The sequence below is a fragment of the Orycteropus afer genome, unplaced genomic scaffold, assembly GCF_000298275.1.
Source record: "Orycteropus afer afer isolate SDZICR_OR568_19922 unplaced genomic scaffold, OryAfe1.0 scaffold00112, whole genome shotgun sequence".
Taxonomy (NCBI): Eukaryota; Metazoa; Chordata; class Mammalia; order Tubulidentata; family Orycteropodidae; genus Orycteropus; species Orycteropus afer.
In genome coordinates this window covers 2,297,684-2,315,804 of record NW_006921699.1, presented here as the reverse complement: position 1 = coordinate 2,315,804, position 18,121 = coordinate 2,297,684, and the positions used below count along the sequence as shown (strand labels likewise).

Here is an 18,121-nt window from a genome sequence, read left to right as displayed (position 1 = left end):
TACATAAAAAATTCCCAAGTCACCTGTAGTGATTCTGTGTAGTTCTCCCTCCCATTTCCAGCCCACTGGGATCTGTACTTTTGAACTGTCATGATTCTGGGGTGCACAAAGTCTCAAGTCTAGCTGATCATTTCAGAAGTTAGTGGAATGATGAAGGAGGTTGCACTCTATAGTCACTCTGTAGATCTAATTCAAATTAAACAGAGGGTGGGGTATTGCTGGAAAGTTGCTGAGCAGTCAAAAAGGACAGCAAATCTAAACAGCCCCCATATCAGCCCAGCCCACCTGGACTGGCATTGCTTCAGGAAGTTTCATCCTCAAAGGTGAAATGTTTAGAAGAAAGCTATTTTGTTTGTCAAGGAGAATGGTAATTGTCTTTGTAAGACTGTTTCTGTTAAACTTTCAGGACAAATACTCTGTTGGTTAGTATTAGCCCTGGGTTGCTTGCTGTTGGGACTGTCCTCTCTCGAGAGTAGTCCTGTCCCTGGAGCAGTTCCCTTCCTGGAAGAGTCCCATCCCTAGAGTTCTGTTCTTACACTCCTGTCCCTAGTGCAGTCCCATCCCTATAGCAGTCCTGCCCCTGGTGCAGTGGACCTCTAGCCAGGAGCCATGGCGAACAGAAGAAAGTACTTTCCTTGGGGAAGAGTGAGGCAGTGCCTCATGAGATGGGCCTTCTCTGTTGGAGATTCAGAAGAAGCTGACCTGTCAGAATTGGTCCTTGCTGTACTACTTGGTCCTGAGTCAAAGAGCCAAGACCTACACATCAAAATCCTTGCCAATCTGTGAATGGGCAGTCAGCGCACTTCTTTATTTCTATCTACCCATATATCTATTGGGAGCTCTGGTGGTGTGGTGCCTAAGGCATTTGACTGTTAACCAGAAGGCTGGTGGTTCAAGCCCACCAGCCACTCCTCAGGAGGAAGACTGGGCAATCTACTTCTGTAGAGATACCGCCTTGGAAACCCAAGGAGGGGTTGCTATGAGTGGAATCGACTCGACGGCAGTGAGTTTGGTTTTTGTAAATATCTATTAAGGAGTTCTGGCGGTGCAGTGCCTAAGATATTTGTCTGCTGACCAGAAGGTTGGTGGTTCAAACTCCGTGGAAGGAAGATGGGGCAGTCTACTTCAACTGCCTTGGAAACCCAATGGGGGTCACTATCAGTTGAAATTGACTTGATGGCAGTGAGTTTGTTTTTTTGGTATATATCTATCAATCATAATATGGTTGCTTATAACACATTTTAAAAATACTGGTCTCTTAGGCCAAAATGACAGCTAGAGCCAGGGAACACAGATTACTGAAATCATTCATCTGAAGAGGTGGAAAATAACCTTTGGATAATTTCGTCACGTGTTTTTGAGAGAACCTATGGTCACCACCTTTTCCCCAAAAATTTGACTGTCAAGAGGGTTGTGGCAAGTGGGAGAGAAGATGTGATGATGATGATGATAATGATGATGATGATGATTCCAGTAAATTGACCTGCTCTCCTAAGTCTAGGATGTTTTCTTTGGAGGCAGAGCTGTGCAGATAATGGCCTGCCTGGTTCTTGAATATTTAGCACAAGCTCTCCTGACCTTCAGATTGAGTTCCAGAAGCAACCTCAAAATCAGAATATCTAACCTTTAACATACTATCTCTCAAATTCCAGGAAAATAAGAAAAAAGAAATATTCTCTCTCTACTGCATCGCCTGTATGCCAAGAATTTACCTGGTAAACCATAGCAGTATTAGAGTCTTTGAGGTCATAAAAAGACAGTAGTTTGGAGCAGGCCAACCTGAGCCATCTGGTCAAATAAGGCCAAGTTAAGCTAATTGTCAAATTCTATGTCTGTGAAGCAGCTGCAGCAAGATTATGGACTTTCTAGGCAATTCCCAGGCAGGATGTAGGTAAAGGACAGGATAACTACCAGGACTAGTCTAAACTGTTTTCCAAAGAAAGTGATCGAAGCAGCTCTCATTATGTGTAAGCAGGCAGAAAGCAAGCAGTTCACTACAGCTAACCTCCTAAAAGATTTGATTTTGACATAATGAAACCAAACCAGTAATAATAAACCAGATTCTTTAATGGAAGAATTCCCTTTTCTCTTGCTTACATATGAAAACCAAAGAAATGGGAAATCCCAGAAAAGGGAGGTATGGCTAGGACTTTATTCCATTTTTCTCAATCTGTTCTCTTAGCTGAGCTCTCCCAGATGGTCATATTAGATAAGACCAGGACCAGCATCTCCTGACATTAATGCTATTCTCATAGCTAACATCCCAAAATGGAATTGGGGATTGTGGGGAAAGAGAAGAGAAGAACATTTAACAACTTATTAAACAGAAGTGTTTTTCAGGCTCTTCAAGACAAAGCAGATAAACAGGCACACCGTAGAGGCTAATCATCACATGACTGAGAATGTGAGGATATTATGTTAGTTGAGTTCATAAGGAGGAAAAGATGTTGGAGAGAGAGAAAAGCGGCAAAAGAACAGAGGGTAACGTTAAAAACAACCAATTCCAGCAATATCATCTCCACAAACAACAACAAAACCAGCAACAGAAACGAGCAGGGAAGAATCGAGGAGGGAATTGGATTTCCTGAGAATGGTGCTTTGTAGGTTTAAGGGGAATCAGATCCCAGTGCACAGGCCCTCCCGCAACTAGGCAAAAACTCTCTGCTTCAAGGCCCCTGGCCTTACAAGCCCCAGTGGAGACTGCGGAAGCCCATTCTGGGGTCAGCACCAGGCTCTTGGCTCCAGGATCGAGTCGCACTCACCACCACAGGGGGACGCACAGCACTCCCGGCACCGTCAGCGCCAGCAGCAGCATCCGCCAGTCTCTGATGAAGTAAGCAAACAGTGGCAGCAACATATAGCCAACTGCAAAAAATGTGCACACTCCTAATGTAGAGAATATAATACGAACTGACTTGCCAAGAATTTCTGTTCCTGTTTAAAACAAGGGAGGAGTGTTAGCATTTTAACTCACTTCAATATTCGCTTTTTACATTATTACCTGATGGAGTTCAAACTATAACCACTTAGGAAAAAGAAGAGACATTTGCCTCGTGACTCAGCAGGAGTGTGGTGGCGGGGGAGGAAGGTGGGAAGTGATTCAAGACTTAGCACCTTATAGAAGAAGAGTTTTTATGAGACTTTCGAGGGTTCACAAATTTACTTTTAAGAGAACGCTCCATGTCATAGAAATATCCTGCCCAGGACCAAGAGGTAATCTCTTCCGAGGATGTTAAATTTCCAAAATCAGAACCTCAGCCTGAGGAACAGAGAGGGAGTTACAGGAAACAAGCTGAGGGACTGTTGGGGTTAACGGTGCATTTAGCTTTTTCCACAATTCTCAATTGTAAACAGACATTAGCCCATTGGGAAACAGTGGAGACTTCACGGTTTCTGAGACATTGTTACCCACTCTTGAGCCCTGAAGAATGATAAATAGGATCCAGCTGGCTCTGGGGGTACACAGAGCAGGCTCCTGGCACCCAAGGCTGAATTCCTCCACAGCCACATTGTGTCAGGAGACGGGCCCCCAGGCAGACACCATCCATTCAGACCAAGGGAAAAAAAAAGGACCTATTTTTTGTCCCAGCAAGTGGCAGGCCTGGAGCCCCCACACACCCGGGAACTCCAGTGATCTTTCCCAGAACACCACAAAGCTGTTCATTAGTGTTGGACACGGTTTGGGGGAAGGAAATGTAGACAGCTCTAGGCTCCTGCTTTGCTAGTCTCCACTGCAGCACTCAGCACCAGTTCTTCCAGAGAGACTGCCTGCCGCGTGAAGCTCTTGGCTTAAGATGGGAGAGACCAAGAACAAACTCCTTTTCTTTTCAGGACTTTTCCACAGGGTCCATTCTTAGTCCACTGCCCCATTGGGGAAGATCTGGCAGTGGTAATGGCTCTGTCTTTTGTTTGGGTTTTAACTACCAATTCAGAGAAGCGGTAGCTCGGAAAATACAAAACATAATTCAAAGGTCATTCAGGCTTGTCTTTCAAGAGAGATTAGGGTTCATCTTGTTTATATTCTCGGAGCATGCTGGTGTCCTGGACACAGGCCAAGAGTCTAAGGGTTAATTCAAGAGAAGCACCAAAATGACTACTTCAGCTGGTTTCCCATTCCACCATTCTCACCCCACTTCTCTCTCACTCATCCTGAGATACCCATCTCAGGGATTTCTTGAGAAGCCCTTTCAGGAAGCTAGACTGGTAGATTTGGCCAGTACTGTGTACCTCCTGCATCCCATATTACCAGAGGAGTATCTAGGGTATGTGGGGTATGGCACGTCCCCTGGGCGCCACTTGAGGGGTAACCTCACCTCACTCACTGCCATCGAGTCGGATCCGACTCATAGTGACCCCTCCTTGGGTTTCTGCAGCAGTATCACTATGCAAGTAGATTGACCAACCTTCCTTCCAAGGAGTGGCTGGTGGGTTTGAACCACTAGCCTTCTGGTTAGCAGTCAAATGCCTTAGGCACTATGCCGCCAGAGCTCCACTTGAGGGGTAGGTGGCGCTAATGAGCAGTTTCCATCCAGCTGAGAGAGATCATTCAGCAATTTAAAACTAATTGCTGTAGGTGTTCTGTGTATTAATTACATAAATAGCCCTAACCACCAAAGCCATTTCTCCGCCTATGAACTAATTTCTAAGGACATGGCCTAAATTCTTTAAGGACTATCATGATTTCTGGATCTGATGCAGTGGTTAAGCACATGGCCACTAACAGAAAAGTCCATAGTTTCAACCCACTAGCTGCTCTGTAGGAGGAGCTCTGGTAGCGTAGTGCCTAAGGCACTTGACTGCTAACCAGAAGGCTGGCAGTTCAAACCCACCAGACACTCCTTGGAAAGAAGGTTGGGCAATCTACTTCTGTAGTGATACGGCCTCGGAAACCCAAGGAGGGGTTGCTATGAGTCAGGTCTGACTCGACAGCACATGACAACAACAACAGCTGCTGTATAAAGATTATAGCCTTGGAAATTCTGTGGGGCAGTTCTACTCTGCCTTATAGGGTCACTAGGAGTTGGCATAGAGAGCAATGAGTTTGAGTTTTTTTTTTTTGGTGGGGGGGGGCAGTTCTTAGCTCATTAAGGAACTCTGGTGGGGTAGTGGTTAAAGCATTTGTCTGATAACCAAAATGTCAGTGATTTGAACCCACCAGTCGCTCTGTGGAAGAAAGATGGGGTAGTCTGCTTCTGAAAAGATTTACAACCTTGGAAACCCAATGGGGGTTGCTATGAGTTGGAATCAATTCAACAGCAGTGAGTTTTTCTGTTTTGTTTTTTAGTTCATTAATGACCTTTATTATTATTATTATTCCATACTATACAGTCCATCACCATGCCCTGGCTTCTAAACCCTTTGGCTGTGATTTCCATGACATGGGAATGAATAGGAGGTGTTTTGTTCCCAAGCAGAGACTCAGAAGTGAAGCAGCATAGAGTTTGATTGTACAACAGAGAAAATGCATAGGACCAAGAGGAGCCTTGTGAATTTTAAGAAGCTTATGGAATTTTGAGCCCAAGCTCCCTTTTGCCTCCTTGATGAGAGAAGACAGAGAAGTTATACAACTGGGTTCCTAGAAAGTCTCCCTCTCTAAGCTTGTGCTTCACACCAGAACAGGGTTGTTATAACTTTGCAGATTACCATGGGGGACAGAAGCTTTGTGAATCTCTCTCTGCCCTCCTGGGGAACAGCATGGATGGTATGAACATAAACAGTTCCTTGTTAGCACTAGTTCCTGCACTCTGACTTTCAGACAATTACACTTCCTTATACATCATCATCATCATCATCTTCACAGCCAGCATAAGTTTGAATATGCACTTTAAGCCAGGTTCTGGCTGTTTTCATACATTATCTCTTTGAATCTTCACAACAATTATATAAGAACTTTTCTTACTCCTATTTTTACACATAAGCAGCTAAGACTTAGAGTTAAAGTAAATTGCCTATAACCACATATTTGTAATAAGTGGTGCAGTCAGGATTTAAGCCTGATCTGTTTGACCTATAGATACTGAGTAGCCTCCATGAGGAAAAATCCACCTGGAGGCAAAGGCTTGGCCCTACATAGCAGTCCTGGGACTGAGATTTGAATGGAGACATGTATGGGAACGGGCAAGGCCTTATCTCCTTTTAGATGTAAGGATTCGGGGTTTCTCTTCTAGGGCTTGTCCTTGAATCAACCAGAGGCCAACCAGCCCCCTCTGAGGAACAGTAGAAGAGGAGTCCTGATTCCTACACCCCAAAGCAGATCTTCCATCCCTGCAGCTGCTACAAATCTCCTATGTACTCAACTGGCAGTGGGACAAATGACATTGGTGACTCCTAGCTCTGCTGACTGGAGCTTCCAGTCCTTGCCTCTTGTACTTTGCTCCTAGGGTAAAGGCCATTTGGTCTCCATCTGGTTGGACTTCTGAGTGCCCTCTGGGAGTGTAACTCTGATATCTAAACCAAAGGGGGATGTCCTAGCCCTCTAAGCCTAAATCAGCTGTAGAAGTGTTTGCTCACTGCCTGTCACTTCCCCGTGAATCTGACACTCTTTCTCAGAGGGTCAGGTTTACTTCCATGTGAGGACAGGACTCTTCTTTGGTAGGAAGCCCAAGGAGTGACTGGGCCCATTCCACAAGGAAGTAGGACGTGCTCCTCCGTGAATGACCAAGAGAGGCCTGCAGTAGATCCCACCTCAAGAAATAAGCCTGTGGTGTAGCCACCAGGATGCAGTTTGGGACCCAGGAAGCCCTGGTGGAAATGCCCTCCATCAGGCAAGAAGACAGCCTGGACTCCTTGATACTGACTTCATCTGCAGAATGAGTCCTGCTCTGTGGAGTTACTATTGTGATGACTGAGATAACTTATGTAAACTGCAGCTTACAATGTGAATCCAATAAAAATTATGACAATGTCAAAGTAAAATATCAAGAAAAGTAAAAAGTCATGCCTTGGGAAAGAGAACAAAAATATGCAGCTATTTGCTGTGGAAAACAAACTGTTCCTCAAAAGGTCAAACATAGAGTTGTCACAGGACTCAGCAATTCCTTCTACTCTTAGGTACATGCCTAAGAGGACTGAAAACTTACGACCACACAAAAACTTGTACATGAATGTTCACAGTAGCATTATTTGCCAAAAGTCACTGCATCATATAGCCCCAAAGTAGAAACAATCCAGATGTTCATCAACTGATGAATGGATGAACAAAGTGTGGTATACACACAAAAGAATATTATTCAGCCATAAAAAGGAATGATAAACTGATTCATGCTACAACGTGGATAAATCTTAAAACCATTATGATACGTGAAGGAAGCCAATCATAAAAGGCCACATATTGTATGATTTCATTTGTAGGAAATGCCCAGAAAGTACAGAATAGGCAAATCCATAGAGAAAGTAGATTAGTGGGATTTTCAGGGCTGGGGAGAGGGGAAAATAGGGAGTGACTACTAATGGGCATGGGATTTCTTTTTGGAATGATTAAAATATTCTGGAATTAGATAGAGTTGATGGTTTAATGGCTTTGCAAGTATACTAAAAACCACTGAATTGTACACTTTAAAAGGGTAAATATTATGGTATGTGAATTATATCTCAATTTAAAAATATGTTTCAAAATATGTGGGCTGATACAGGCTGCATAAGTTGCTGTAGTTAAATTTTAAGTTTACCTGAGCTTCTTGGTAGCCAAATTTATAAAGGAAGATGTCTTTGCTTACATGTAAAAAAGATGAACACATCTAGACATCATGGGAAGCAAAGCTTTAAATAGTTTAAAATGCTGAAACAAATGTCTCGCGGGGGTTATCGTTAGGGATACTGGGGAAATATTGAATTAATTAATCCATCAAGACAGGAGGCAATTAACTGTTGGTGCAGAATAAATTCAAGCAGCTAGTTCCAGGAAATAAAAGAGGATGCTGCTGGCATTTACCCAGATGGCTATGGATAGGAAGAGGGTGTTATTTCTGAGAAATAGTGAGAGATCATGAAGGGAAGTAGGAGTGTTGATAGGGTCAGTGTCCTTGGTCCTGAGTGGTCATTTCCTCCTCAATCAGCCTCCTCCTGGTATAAGGAAATGCTTGAGATCATGCCAGTGTTATCACTTCCAGGTGTACTTGGTATTTCTTTGGGTAGCACCATTACTTCCTTCTCTTTTCTAGTCTCATATGCATCTGGCAGGCTCCATTAATTTCCAAAAGGCAGAGCAAAGACAGGACTCATTTCTACAGTGCTTTGTGAGTGGGAGTAATTCAGCATTCTGAATTAATGTGAAGACTCATAAAATTGCCAATTATCATTGCAGAGTCTTCACAACCCTTCCCTAGAGCCAGAGGGCAAAAGTGAAAGGCCCGATAAGATTAAGGAAACGAAGCCTTATTAAAAAACTAGAATTACATCAAAAGAAAGAACATTTCTTTTTTAAATTGACATTTAAATAATTAAAAATATTTCTCAAAAGTGACATCTTAAAAATATCAAAGCATATGAATAGTGTCATTTAATGGTGATATGTTTATAGTTTACATTTTATTACATGTATACTTTGTGTTTTATAATCTATTTTTACACTTTCATATTTGAAATAAATGACATATTTGGTTAAAAAAAAAAAAAAGTGAAAGGCCATACAGGACTTAGCTCAGACTCTAAGCTTTGGTTTATTTTGATCAAATAAAACCCAGAATTTGGCTATTTCTGTCCTGAAACACCAGAGGGCACTGCTGCCTTGCAGGGAGGCTAGCAGCCACATTGCCCCTGCCCTTGTTTGTCCTCTCCCAGGCACTGAGGAGGAGTCTAGCTGCCCATAGATGGGGTCGGGGCACCCCAGGGACACTCCTAAGTCTGAAATTTGAGACCCCAAAACTAGTCTCATACCAGGACAAAAAAGTCAGCAATTTTCTGCTGAGCACAGAGGAGCAAAACTTTGCAGCTGAGTAATGGGAGGCTCCCAGCGTGCATCACCACAGGCCTGGGTCCAGGCTGATAGGGAGTGGCTGTGCCCGCTGATTGCTGGCTTGGCACATCTAGGCTGTGACTGCTCTTGAATGATTTCACTTTCCATTCAGACCTCTTACCCTTCTCAGCCATGCACATGGATCAACAAGCTGCATGGGGAACTGGGTGGATGGGCAGTGTCAGAGCCAGCAGGGTAGGCCTTTCCTGCAGGAGGCCTGGGGTAGGCTCTCCCTGCCTCATCCACTCACATAGGGGAGGCTCCGTGGCCCCAGATGCACCCTGTGCCATCATCAAAAAGGCAGGTTTCAAGGCGGGTCACTCAGCAGAAATTGGAGGGTGCCACTGCCTGGCATAGACTCCACATTGCTCCCAATCCCAATAAGAGGGCTTCTCTGGCTCCAACATGACTCCCTGCTCTTTCTTTACAAATAGTCCTTTAGATTCTCCTGTGATATGGATTGGAGGACCACTGGTGGTACAGTGGTTAAAGCATTTAGGTCAGAAGTTTGAACCCACCAGCCACTCCATGGGAGAAAGATGAGGCAGTCTGCTTTTGTAAAGAGTTAAAGCCTTGGAAACCCTGGGGGTTGGGGAGTTCTACTCTGTCCTATAGGCTCAGTACCAGTTGGAATTGACTTGATGGCAGTGGGTTTGGGTTTGGGTTAGGTTTGGTGATACAGGTCTGCTGGGCTGGGAAAGCGTCCTTTGTTTTGGGGAGGTCTTGCTGGTACATGTCTGGCTCAAGCAAACACATTGTTCTTTAGGAATAGGGGATTCACCACAAGGAAGATGGGTTCTGGAAGACTTAAAACATAAGAAAAACAGGCTTCTCTGTGTCCTCTACACAAACAATCTTTTTGAAGAACATCTTGCTTCTTTCCTTCCCTCTACAGGGAGGAGAGAGGCCCCTCCTTCTACTGGGACATGTGGCTTCAATGTGCTCTTGCACCTCCTCCTTCTCCTTCCTGGACTCATGGAAAGGGGCACTTCACAAATGATTAAAGGAGTGGAATTTGAACAATTTCATCTGGGCAATGTGACAGAGGGTGTACCCATCTTCAACTAAGAAAACACAGACTCTCCAAAGTCATCCAGACTCTTATAAATGATCAGAGACATTGAACTAGATGTAGACTTTTGAGACTAGAAGAATCATTAGATTTTCACTAATGGGGCCCTATTAATAACTACACTGTGACAACCAGCATAAAGTGGGACAATGCTGAACCAGTTTGGACATGTTATTACCCTAGAGTTTATGGGAATTGGTGTCTTTTGTCCCAGAGTATCTCTCATAAACTAGGGACCACTCTCACTTCTCTCAGCTTATATGGATGCTCAGAGGTTTCTCTCACTCATGTAATGACCCTGATCAACTTGCCTAGAGCTCACCTTGCTTTCTCCCTGGAAAAGCTGGAAAGGGCTCTGGGGGCCTCCTCAAGGCCATGTAGCTTGTAAGTTCCCCTCACACAGCCCGATATTACAGAAGCAAGGCTGCTGCTAGGAGACAGAACTAATATCGATGCAGTAAGGCTTGTCCTGCACATAACTGATATGCGTGGGAGTGGCCTCTGACTCAGGGTGAGACCAAATTGTCCAACATTGGTGGGCAGGCATTGAGTCCCTCCTATCTGGCACATACCCCCTCAGCCTGTGTATCAGCCACACCAGCTACCCTAATTTCCCTCATGGGCCATGCACAGTTGCCAAGAACATCCTTCTGCCCTGTCCCACCAGGCAGAAGCGTTGAGCCTTCACAGCTGAGATCAAAGACATCTCTAGGCAGTCTCTCCCCCCAAGATCCCTTCCTATGTGCTTCCCCTAAGTGTGCTCCCAAGAATGTGTCTCAGTTATTGTGTGGCTGGTTCCTGCCAGCTTTGGCTCTTATTCACCACTACATGTCAGGGCCCAGCATATCAAACATCAGGCTCTTTGTGAGTGCCTGCTCTGTCTGTGACTGCATCAAAGAACCTATCAATATAGCCTCTTCCCCAACACATATATGTGAAGCTGGAAAAGTTTGGAAGCACAGCACATGGGTTGAGCTCCTTCCCTCTGTGCTGGATAAAAGCACTCCCTGTGCTCTCTTTACTGGCCCCTTTTGCCCAGCTTCTCACAGGTTTGCTGAGAGGATCCCTGTATGTCAGAAGTCATTCTTACCTAGTATGAAGGCCACCACATAGTTGGAGATCTGGCCCATGCCCACGATGACAAATAATACAGTGAACATCTCCCAGTTGATGGAGAAAATCTGCAGGAAGCTGAAGCCAGTTTGCACAGCCATGGTTGTGAAGAGGATGTTCTTCCTACCAAACCTATAGAACACAGCAAAACACAAAACATGACATGGAAGTTGCAGCAATGCTGTAGCTCAGGGTATGTTGCAAGCCCCATGTCAAGCATCTCTGAAGATTTGTTTTTTCAGAGTTCTGACAGACTTCTCTCTGTCACATCCTCCCAGCTTCTTCCTTGGTGAGGCCCTAGGCATCTATCACCCAGAAGGTAACTTTTGAGATGCTGTGCCTCCTATAGAGGCACCATAACCTTGAAAGCACTTAGCAGCTTATGGAAGATCACATGCGAATCTATCCTGCAGAACAAGTCACAGGAAGATGCTGCCACCACACTTATGGAAAGTGGGTACTATACAGACTGCAATCACTTCTTACATTAGTAACATGGGACTGCTATAAATCCAGAACCAAGGGTCCCTCTATGACAGTGGATTTCAACCTTAACTGTACTTGGAATCAACTGGAGAGCTTTAAAATATACTAGTGCTAGCATCCTGCCTCCAGAAAATCTTATTTGTCTGGGGTGCAGTTTGGGCACTGGGATTTTAAAAAAATTTTCCAGATGACTCTAACGTGCAACCAACATTGGGAACCATGCTTTATGAGAAGATGTAGCTTTTAACAATGTCTACTAGTTACTCTGGAGTTGGTTTAATTGTTAATTTCACATTCTGGGAATGGCCAATGGATAGAATGGAGCACAGCTGTGAGCAGAACAGCTTCCCACCCCATTTTCCAAACTCAGTTCTCACGCTGCTGGGAATGGGTTGCATTGACTTTGTAGTTGGAGGAAAGGCAGTAATTTTCCCAGGATTGCCATTTAGCAGTCCTATAGAGGCACCATAATCTGTAGAGGCCATTCTTTCCTGGCCTTTCAGAGGGCTGAAGGGATCCCTGTGTGCCAGAAGCTATTCCTACCTAGTATGGTTTCCCCACAACATTCAAAGAGCCAGTGGAGCCCTTCTCCCAGTGCTGCGATGCTGTCTCCTCCAGACTGTAAGCTCCATGGGCCCAGAACCAGCCTGAATCAGCTATGTGTCCTCTGTGCTCAATCAGGGACCCAATCTACAGCAAAGCATGGTCCTTACTCACTGTCAGACCTTGACTCTGGCTGATGGGTTGTTTGTGGACAGATCACATGTATCTCTCTCTCTCTCTCTCTCTCTCACACACACACCCACACACACACCAATTCTCAGAGTTGGGTGTGTGAATGGACTAGGTATTAAATGTGCAAGTGGTCCCAGGGGTCTCTGGTTATATTTTCTGGGCAGACTTCTCCAGAGGACCCTGTAGACATTGGTCTACTCACACTCAGAGAATTGGGGGTGAAGAAGGTAGGACAGTAGTGATGGCAGCCCATGATTTTGAGGGTTTGGAGGTATAAAGACTCTACTTTCTGTTGGGGCACTGCCCTTTCATCACCTCTGGCCAAAGCCCTAGGAATGCAAAGCTGGGAGACTTGAACAAAAGTTGGTCCAGACTAGGTGGGCTGAAGTGTACAAGACATCATGGTTCCTCTCATCACTGACACTGTGGCCTGAGGGTCCTCCCTTTCTCTAAGTGAAAAATGCTCTGAATTCAGCCCAATTCTAAGCCAGGTAGAGAAATCACAAGGGGTTCCATCCCCACTTCCCTCTCTCCCAGCCACCTTACCTGTCTGACAGCTGCCCAGACACGAAGGAGCCTAAAAGCACGCCTATGAAGAACAGGGAGGTGGTGAGGGGCGTTTTCCAGTCATCCTCACACACCAGATTCCACTGCCAAGGAAGACAATGTGAAGAAGTGAGCCCAGCCCTCCAGCCCCAGCTCCAGCCCACATCCCAGGGAATGTTGACATCACTGCCAGGCAGGCTCTCTTCCCCAGTGCCTGGCCTTTGTGCAAGGGGCACAGGCCTTACTGCCCTGTAAGAGACTTCAGGTGCTACTGAGGCAAGTAGTCTCGGGCAAGCCACTGCCCTCCCTGAGACTCAGCTTCCTTTTCTGAAAAGAGAGGTTGCTGGCTCTTGATCTGTTTATATCACAGAGCGAAAAGTGAGCCGAGGCAATGGCCATGACTGCTGATCCCTCATATGAGCAAAACAGTGTGAGGCAAGGAAGTAGCATTAGTGCTTCAGAAGTCATCCCAGCATGGAGAAAAAGTTGGAAAAGCTCAGGAGGCAGGACCAAGGGCCCATCACTTGGTCCAGGGGTAAAGGTTTCCATTACCTTGTTGGAAAGTGCAAGTGGTCCCAGGGGGTCTGTGGTTATATTTTCTGAACCAACTCTCTGGAGAATTCTGTGTTCTCTGGGCCACTCACACCACAGGCCAAGCCTGAGGCTCCTATCTCCCTCTCCTGCACCCTCCTTCCCACCTAGACTTTGGAGAAATGGGTCCCTCCTATTCCCCAGGACCCATGGGCTATTGAAGTCCTAACAAGTTCCTGCTGGTTGGATCCATAAAATGAGGGTTTCAACCAGAGATTAGTTCCCAGCTGTTGACTTAAGCCAATTTAGCGAAACCTCAAGCGAGGTAGCAAAGATTTCAAAGTATGTTAGCTGCCAATGAGTGTTTCGGGGGTAGAGTGGTAGCTTCTGTGACAGGAAAACCCAGTCTAGAGGAAAGAACCCCTTGCCTCCTATCCAAATCCATTTCTGGTGGTGGTGATACTTCTGTAGCATTTACAAAACAGTTGAGTTTTTAATCTTCACAACCACTTAATGTGTTGGTGGATTAAAATGAATTCATATATTTATATCATATCTCATTATGCAGCAGAGAAAGGCTTTTATAAACACACACACAAGAGTAGAGTATGAAAAAGCTGGCGGAATTAGGATTAACAGAAAGTAAAGGCAGCAAAAGAACTAAACCAGGGTTAAGGCTGGACTCAGAACGGCCTGCCATAGGACCTGCTTGTTTGCCAGAGAGGCCTCCAAATCCGGCTGTATGCTAGCACTCAGCTCTCAGAAGATCACAAAGTCTGTTATGGATTGAATAACAGGGTTGAAATCCTGGCCCCTATATGTGTAACTAAAGAAGATCCGGTGGTCAAAGCATTTGGTTGCTAATCAAAAGGTCAGAGGTTCAAACCCACTAGTCTCTCTACAGGAGTAAGAAGAGGGAGCCCACTTCCATAAAGATTAAAAGTCTTGGAAATCCTATGGTGCCATCCTACTCTGCCCTATAGGGTCACTATGAGTTGGAATGAACTTGATGGCAGCAGGTTTGTTTTTGTTTCATATACCTGTAAATATGACCCTGTTTAGAAACAAGATTTCCTTTGTTATGTTAATAAAGCCATAGTTGAGTAAAGTGGGTTCTAAATCTGATCACTTCTGAGTTCTAGAAAAAGCAGAATGGATTATTACTCCTCAGAGGATGATCCAAGATGGTGGACTTGGCAGCTACACTATCCAGACCCTCTACAACAAAGATTCGAGAAATCAAGTGAAATGGATACAGATGACAATCTTGAATCCAGAGCTTCAAAGGAAAGGATAAAGAAGTACATGAAATACCAAGGAGAGGAAGAGATTGAACAAAAACAGCAAACACAGATGGTAAACTGACAACCTACTCAGTGCAGCCATTTCAAATTATTCGAGTAGGTTCTGATTGGAGATAACCAGCTACACATGCCCAGGACTGCACCAGCATCTACATCATTGATCAGAACCAAAGAGGTGTGACCTTCTCCTTTACCTTGAACAATCTCCAGGTGTCTGGAAGAACCATTTTCTCCATCCCCACACAACCATCAGCCAGGCAAACACACCCTCTCAATACTGCCAGCATTATGCCTCTTTTCATCTTTCTCCTTAGTTTTCCCCTCACCCCCTTTTCTTTTCTTCCTCTTCTCTTGTCCTTTTTCTTTTTTTTTGATCCTACAGAGCAGGTGCCCCTCCCCTCATCACCTAGGCAGTTAGCAGTGTCCGCCCTGCCGCTCCCTGATCAGAGGCACGCAATCTCACAGAGTGAGTGCTGGATTCCTGTGCAGCTGTGTTTGGCTAAGCTTTTGCTAGTGCTGCGCTGGTGTAGTGCCTAAGGCATTTCACTATCAACCAGAAGGCTGGCGGTTCAAACCCACCAGCCACTCCTTGGAAGAAGATTGGGCAATCTACTTCCATAGTGATACTGCCTCAGAAACCCAAGGAGGGGTCTCTACGACTAGGATCCAACTCAATGGCAATGAGTTTAGTTTTGGTTTGGTGCTGTTTTTTATTATTTTCCTGGAAATTTTTTTTTCTTTTTCTTTCATCATACTTCCTTTTTGCTCTAGTTTTCCTCTTCTTTCTTTTCTACCTTTGCACTTTTGTTTTAATCCCATGGAACAGATGCTTGTACCTGAAGTGACCTCTGCCTTCCCACTGCAGCTGTGTGTTTGGTGGCTAACACTTGTGCCACTTTTCATTTGTTTTTCTCTTTTCTCCTGTCTTCTCAGTTCTTTCCTCTTCCATCCTCCTTGCTTTTTCTGTTCTTTTTTTTCTCTTCCCCTCCCCACTTTTTTTTTTTCAATCCAACTGAGAGTGTGCCCCACCCTTCACCACCTCAGTGTTCAACATTGTCTACCTGCCTCTGACTCTCCACATTTGGTGGTCAGTAGTGTGCGCTCCTGCAGAATGAGTGCCACATTTCTGTAACAGCCAAATTTGGTGGCTAGCACTTGTGCCAGTACTGTGCCACATCTGGCTTTTCTTCTTAGGTCTCCCCTCTTCCCCCATCTTCTTTTCTTTTCTTTTTAATTCCTCTCCCCTTCCTTTTTTTTTTTTTAATTTAAATTTTTATCTTTTATCTGCAGTTGGGAGCCTATGATGCTCCCCAGCCATATTCATCACATCTGCTGCCCCAACCCCTGAGCAAGTGCCACCACCTGCTCCAGCACCACTGGATCAACAACAGATAGCAGCCAACACCCCACCCCCAGCCTGCCCTCAACTGCTTTACATGATCAGCCATCAGAAACTCATGCCCACAGTCCTACCTACTAACAAATCCACTCGGAGACAAGTGGTAAGCACCCCAGTACAAGAAACACACCTTCCCTGTTGCCTGGATATATTAAAACAACAACAAAAAGTTAGGGTGAAGCAAACCAGCATATAATCAACAAATCGATACAACACTACAATATCTTGGAGAAAAAGACAAAGCCATTTGGCTGCTAACCAGAAGGTCAGTGGTTCAAACCCACCAACCACTCCACAGAAGAAAGATGGGGCAATCTTCCATAAAGATTTATAGCCTTGGAAACCCAATGGGGTTGTTATGAGTCAGAGCAACTCAATGACAGTGAGTTTGGTTTGCCAGTGGATTGAGAAAAACTTCTTGAAAACCACAGACAAAAATCAAGGAAAACACAGACCAAAACTCTAAGAATTAAAGAAAAATTACAAGAACAAATTGACAAAATAATGGAAAATTAGAAACCATACAAAAACAGCAAATAGAAGTCTAGAAGATTAACATCCTACAGTCACCAGAAGAAAGGAAATAATAAAGACTCAAGCAGAAATAAATGAAACAGAAAAACAAACAATAGAAAGAATCAACAAGACTAGAAGTTGGTCCTTTGAAATGATGATTAAAATCGACAAATCACAGGCAAATTTAAAAATAGAAAAGATGCAAATAACACATATAAGAAATAAAATAGGTGATGTCACAACAGAACCTACTAAAATAAAAAAAGATAATAGCAGAATATTATGAAGAACTATACTCCAACAAATTTGAAAATGTAGAAGAAATGGAAAAATTTCTAGAAACACACTACCTATTCAAACCTACTTTGCTGTGAATAGGGTTGCTATGGGTTGGAGATGACTTGACGGCACCTAATAACAACAACAACACTCAAACTAACAATCTGAGTTAGAAATTTTGAATAGACCCATCACAAAAGAAGAAATTGTACAGGTCATAAAAAAAGTCCAAGGAAAAAAAGTGCTGGCCCAGATGGCTTCACTGATGAAGTCTACCAAACATTCACAGAAGAGCTGACACCAATTCTATTCAAATTATTCCACAATATAGAAAAGGATGGAATACTCCCAAACTTATTTGATGAAGCAAGCATAACCATGATACCAAAACCAGGCAAATGCATTACTAAAAAAGAAAATTATAGACCCATATCCCTCATGAACATTGACACAAAAATTCTCAAACAAATACTAGCCAATAGAATCCAACAACATATCAAGAAAAATAATACATCATGACCAAATGGAGTTCATACCAGGTATGCAAGTAAGGTTTAATATTAGGAAAAAAAAAAAAACCCACATAATTTACCACATTAAAAAACAAAACAAACAAACAAACAAAACAAAACAAAACAAGAGGAAAAGAACCACAGGATCATATCAAGTGAAGCAGAAAAAGCATTTGACAAAAAAATAAAGAATAAGGATGACCAAAGAAGAGTCAATGCTTTTGAGTTGTGGTGCTGGCAAAGAATGCTGAAAGTACCATGGACTACTAAAAAAACTAACAAATCTGTCCTAGATGAAGTGCAGCTGGAATGCTCCTTGGAAGCAAGAATGGCCAGACTTCGTCTCATCTACTTAGGTCTTGTTGTGAGAAGGGACAATTCCCTGGAGAAGGATGTCATTCTTGGCAATAGAGGGCCAATGAAAGAGGGGAAGGCCCTTTACAAGATGGATTGACACAGTGTCTACAATGATGGGCTCAGGTAGAACAAGGATTGTGGAGTTGGCGTAGGACGGGGCAGTGTTTCATTCTGCTATGCATGGGGTTGCTATGAGTAAGAGACTACTCAACGGCATCTAACAACAACACCATCCTTCATGAATATTGACACAAAAATTCTCAACCAAATACTAGCCAAACTCTGGTAGCACAGTGCCTAAGGCACTTGACTGCTAAC

The 18,121-nt window shown here is 44.1% G+C and overlaps 1 protein-coding gene across 1 annotated transcript in view; it reads right to left on the bottom strand.

The window, feature by feature from the left end:
* The window catches only part of SLC22A4 (solute carrier family 22 member 4), a 137,357-nt gene that overhangs the window by 43,911 nt on the left and 75,325 nt on the right, over window positions 1–18,121 (bottom strand). The window contains exons 2-4 of the mRNA XM_007943736.2: window positions 12,906–13,009; window positions 11,116–11,270; window positions 2,763–2,934 (exon numbers count right to left, since the gene is read on the bottom strand). Of these exons, the coding sequence (XP_007941927.2) occupies window positions 2,763–2,934; window positions 11,116–11,270; window positions 12,906–13,009 (431 nt within the window). The remainder of the gene's footprint in view (window positions 1–2,762; window positions 2,935–11,115; window positions 11,271–12,905; window positions 13,010–18,121) is intronic.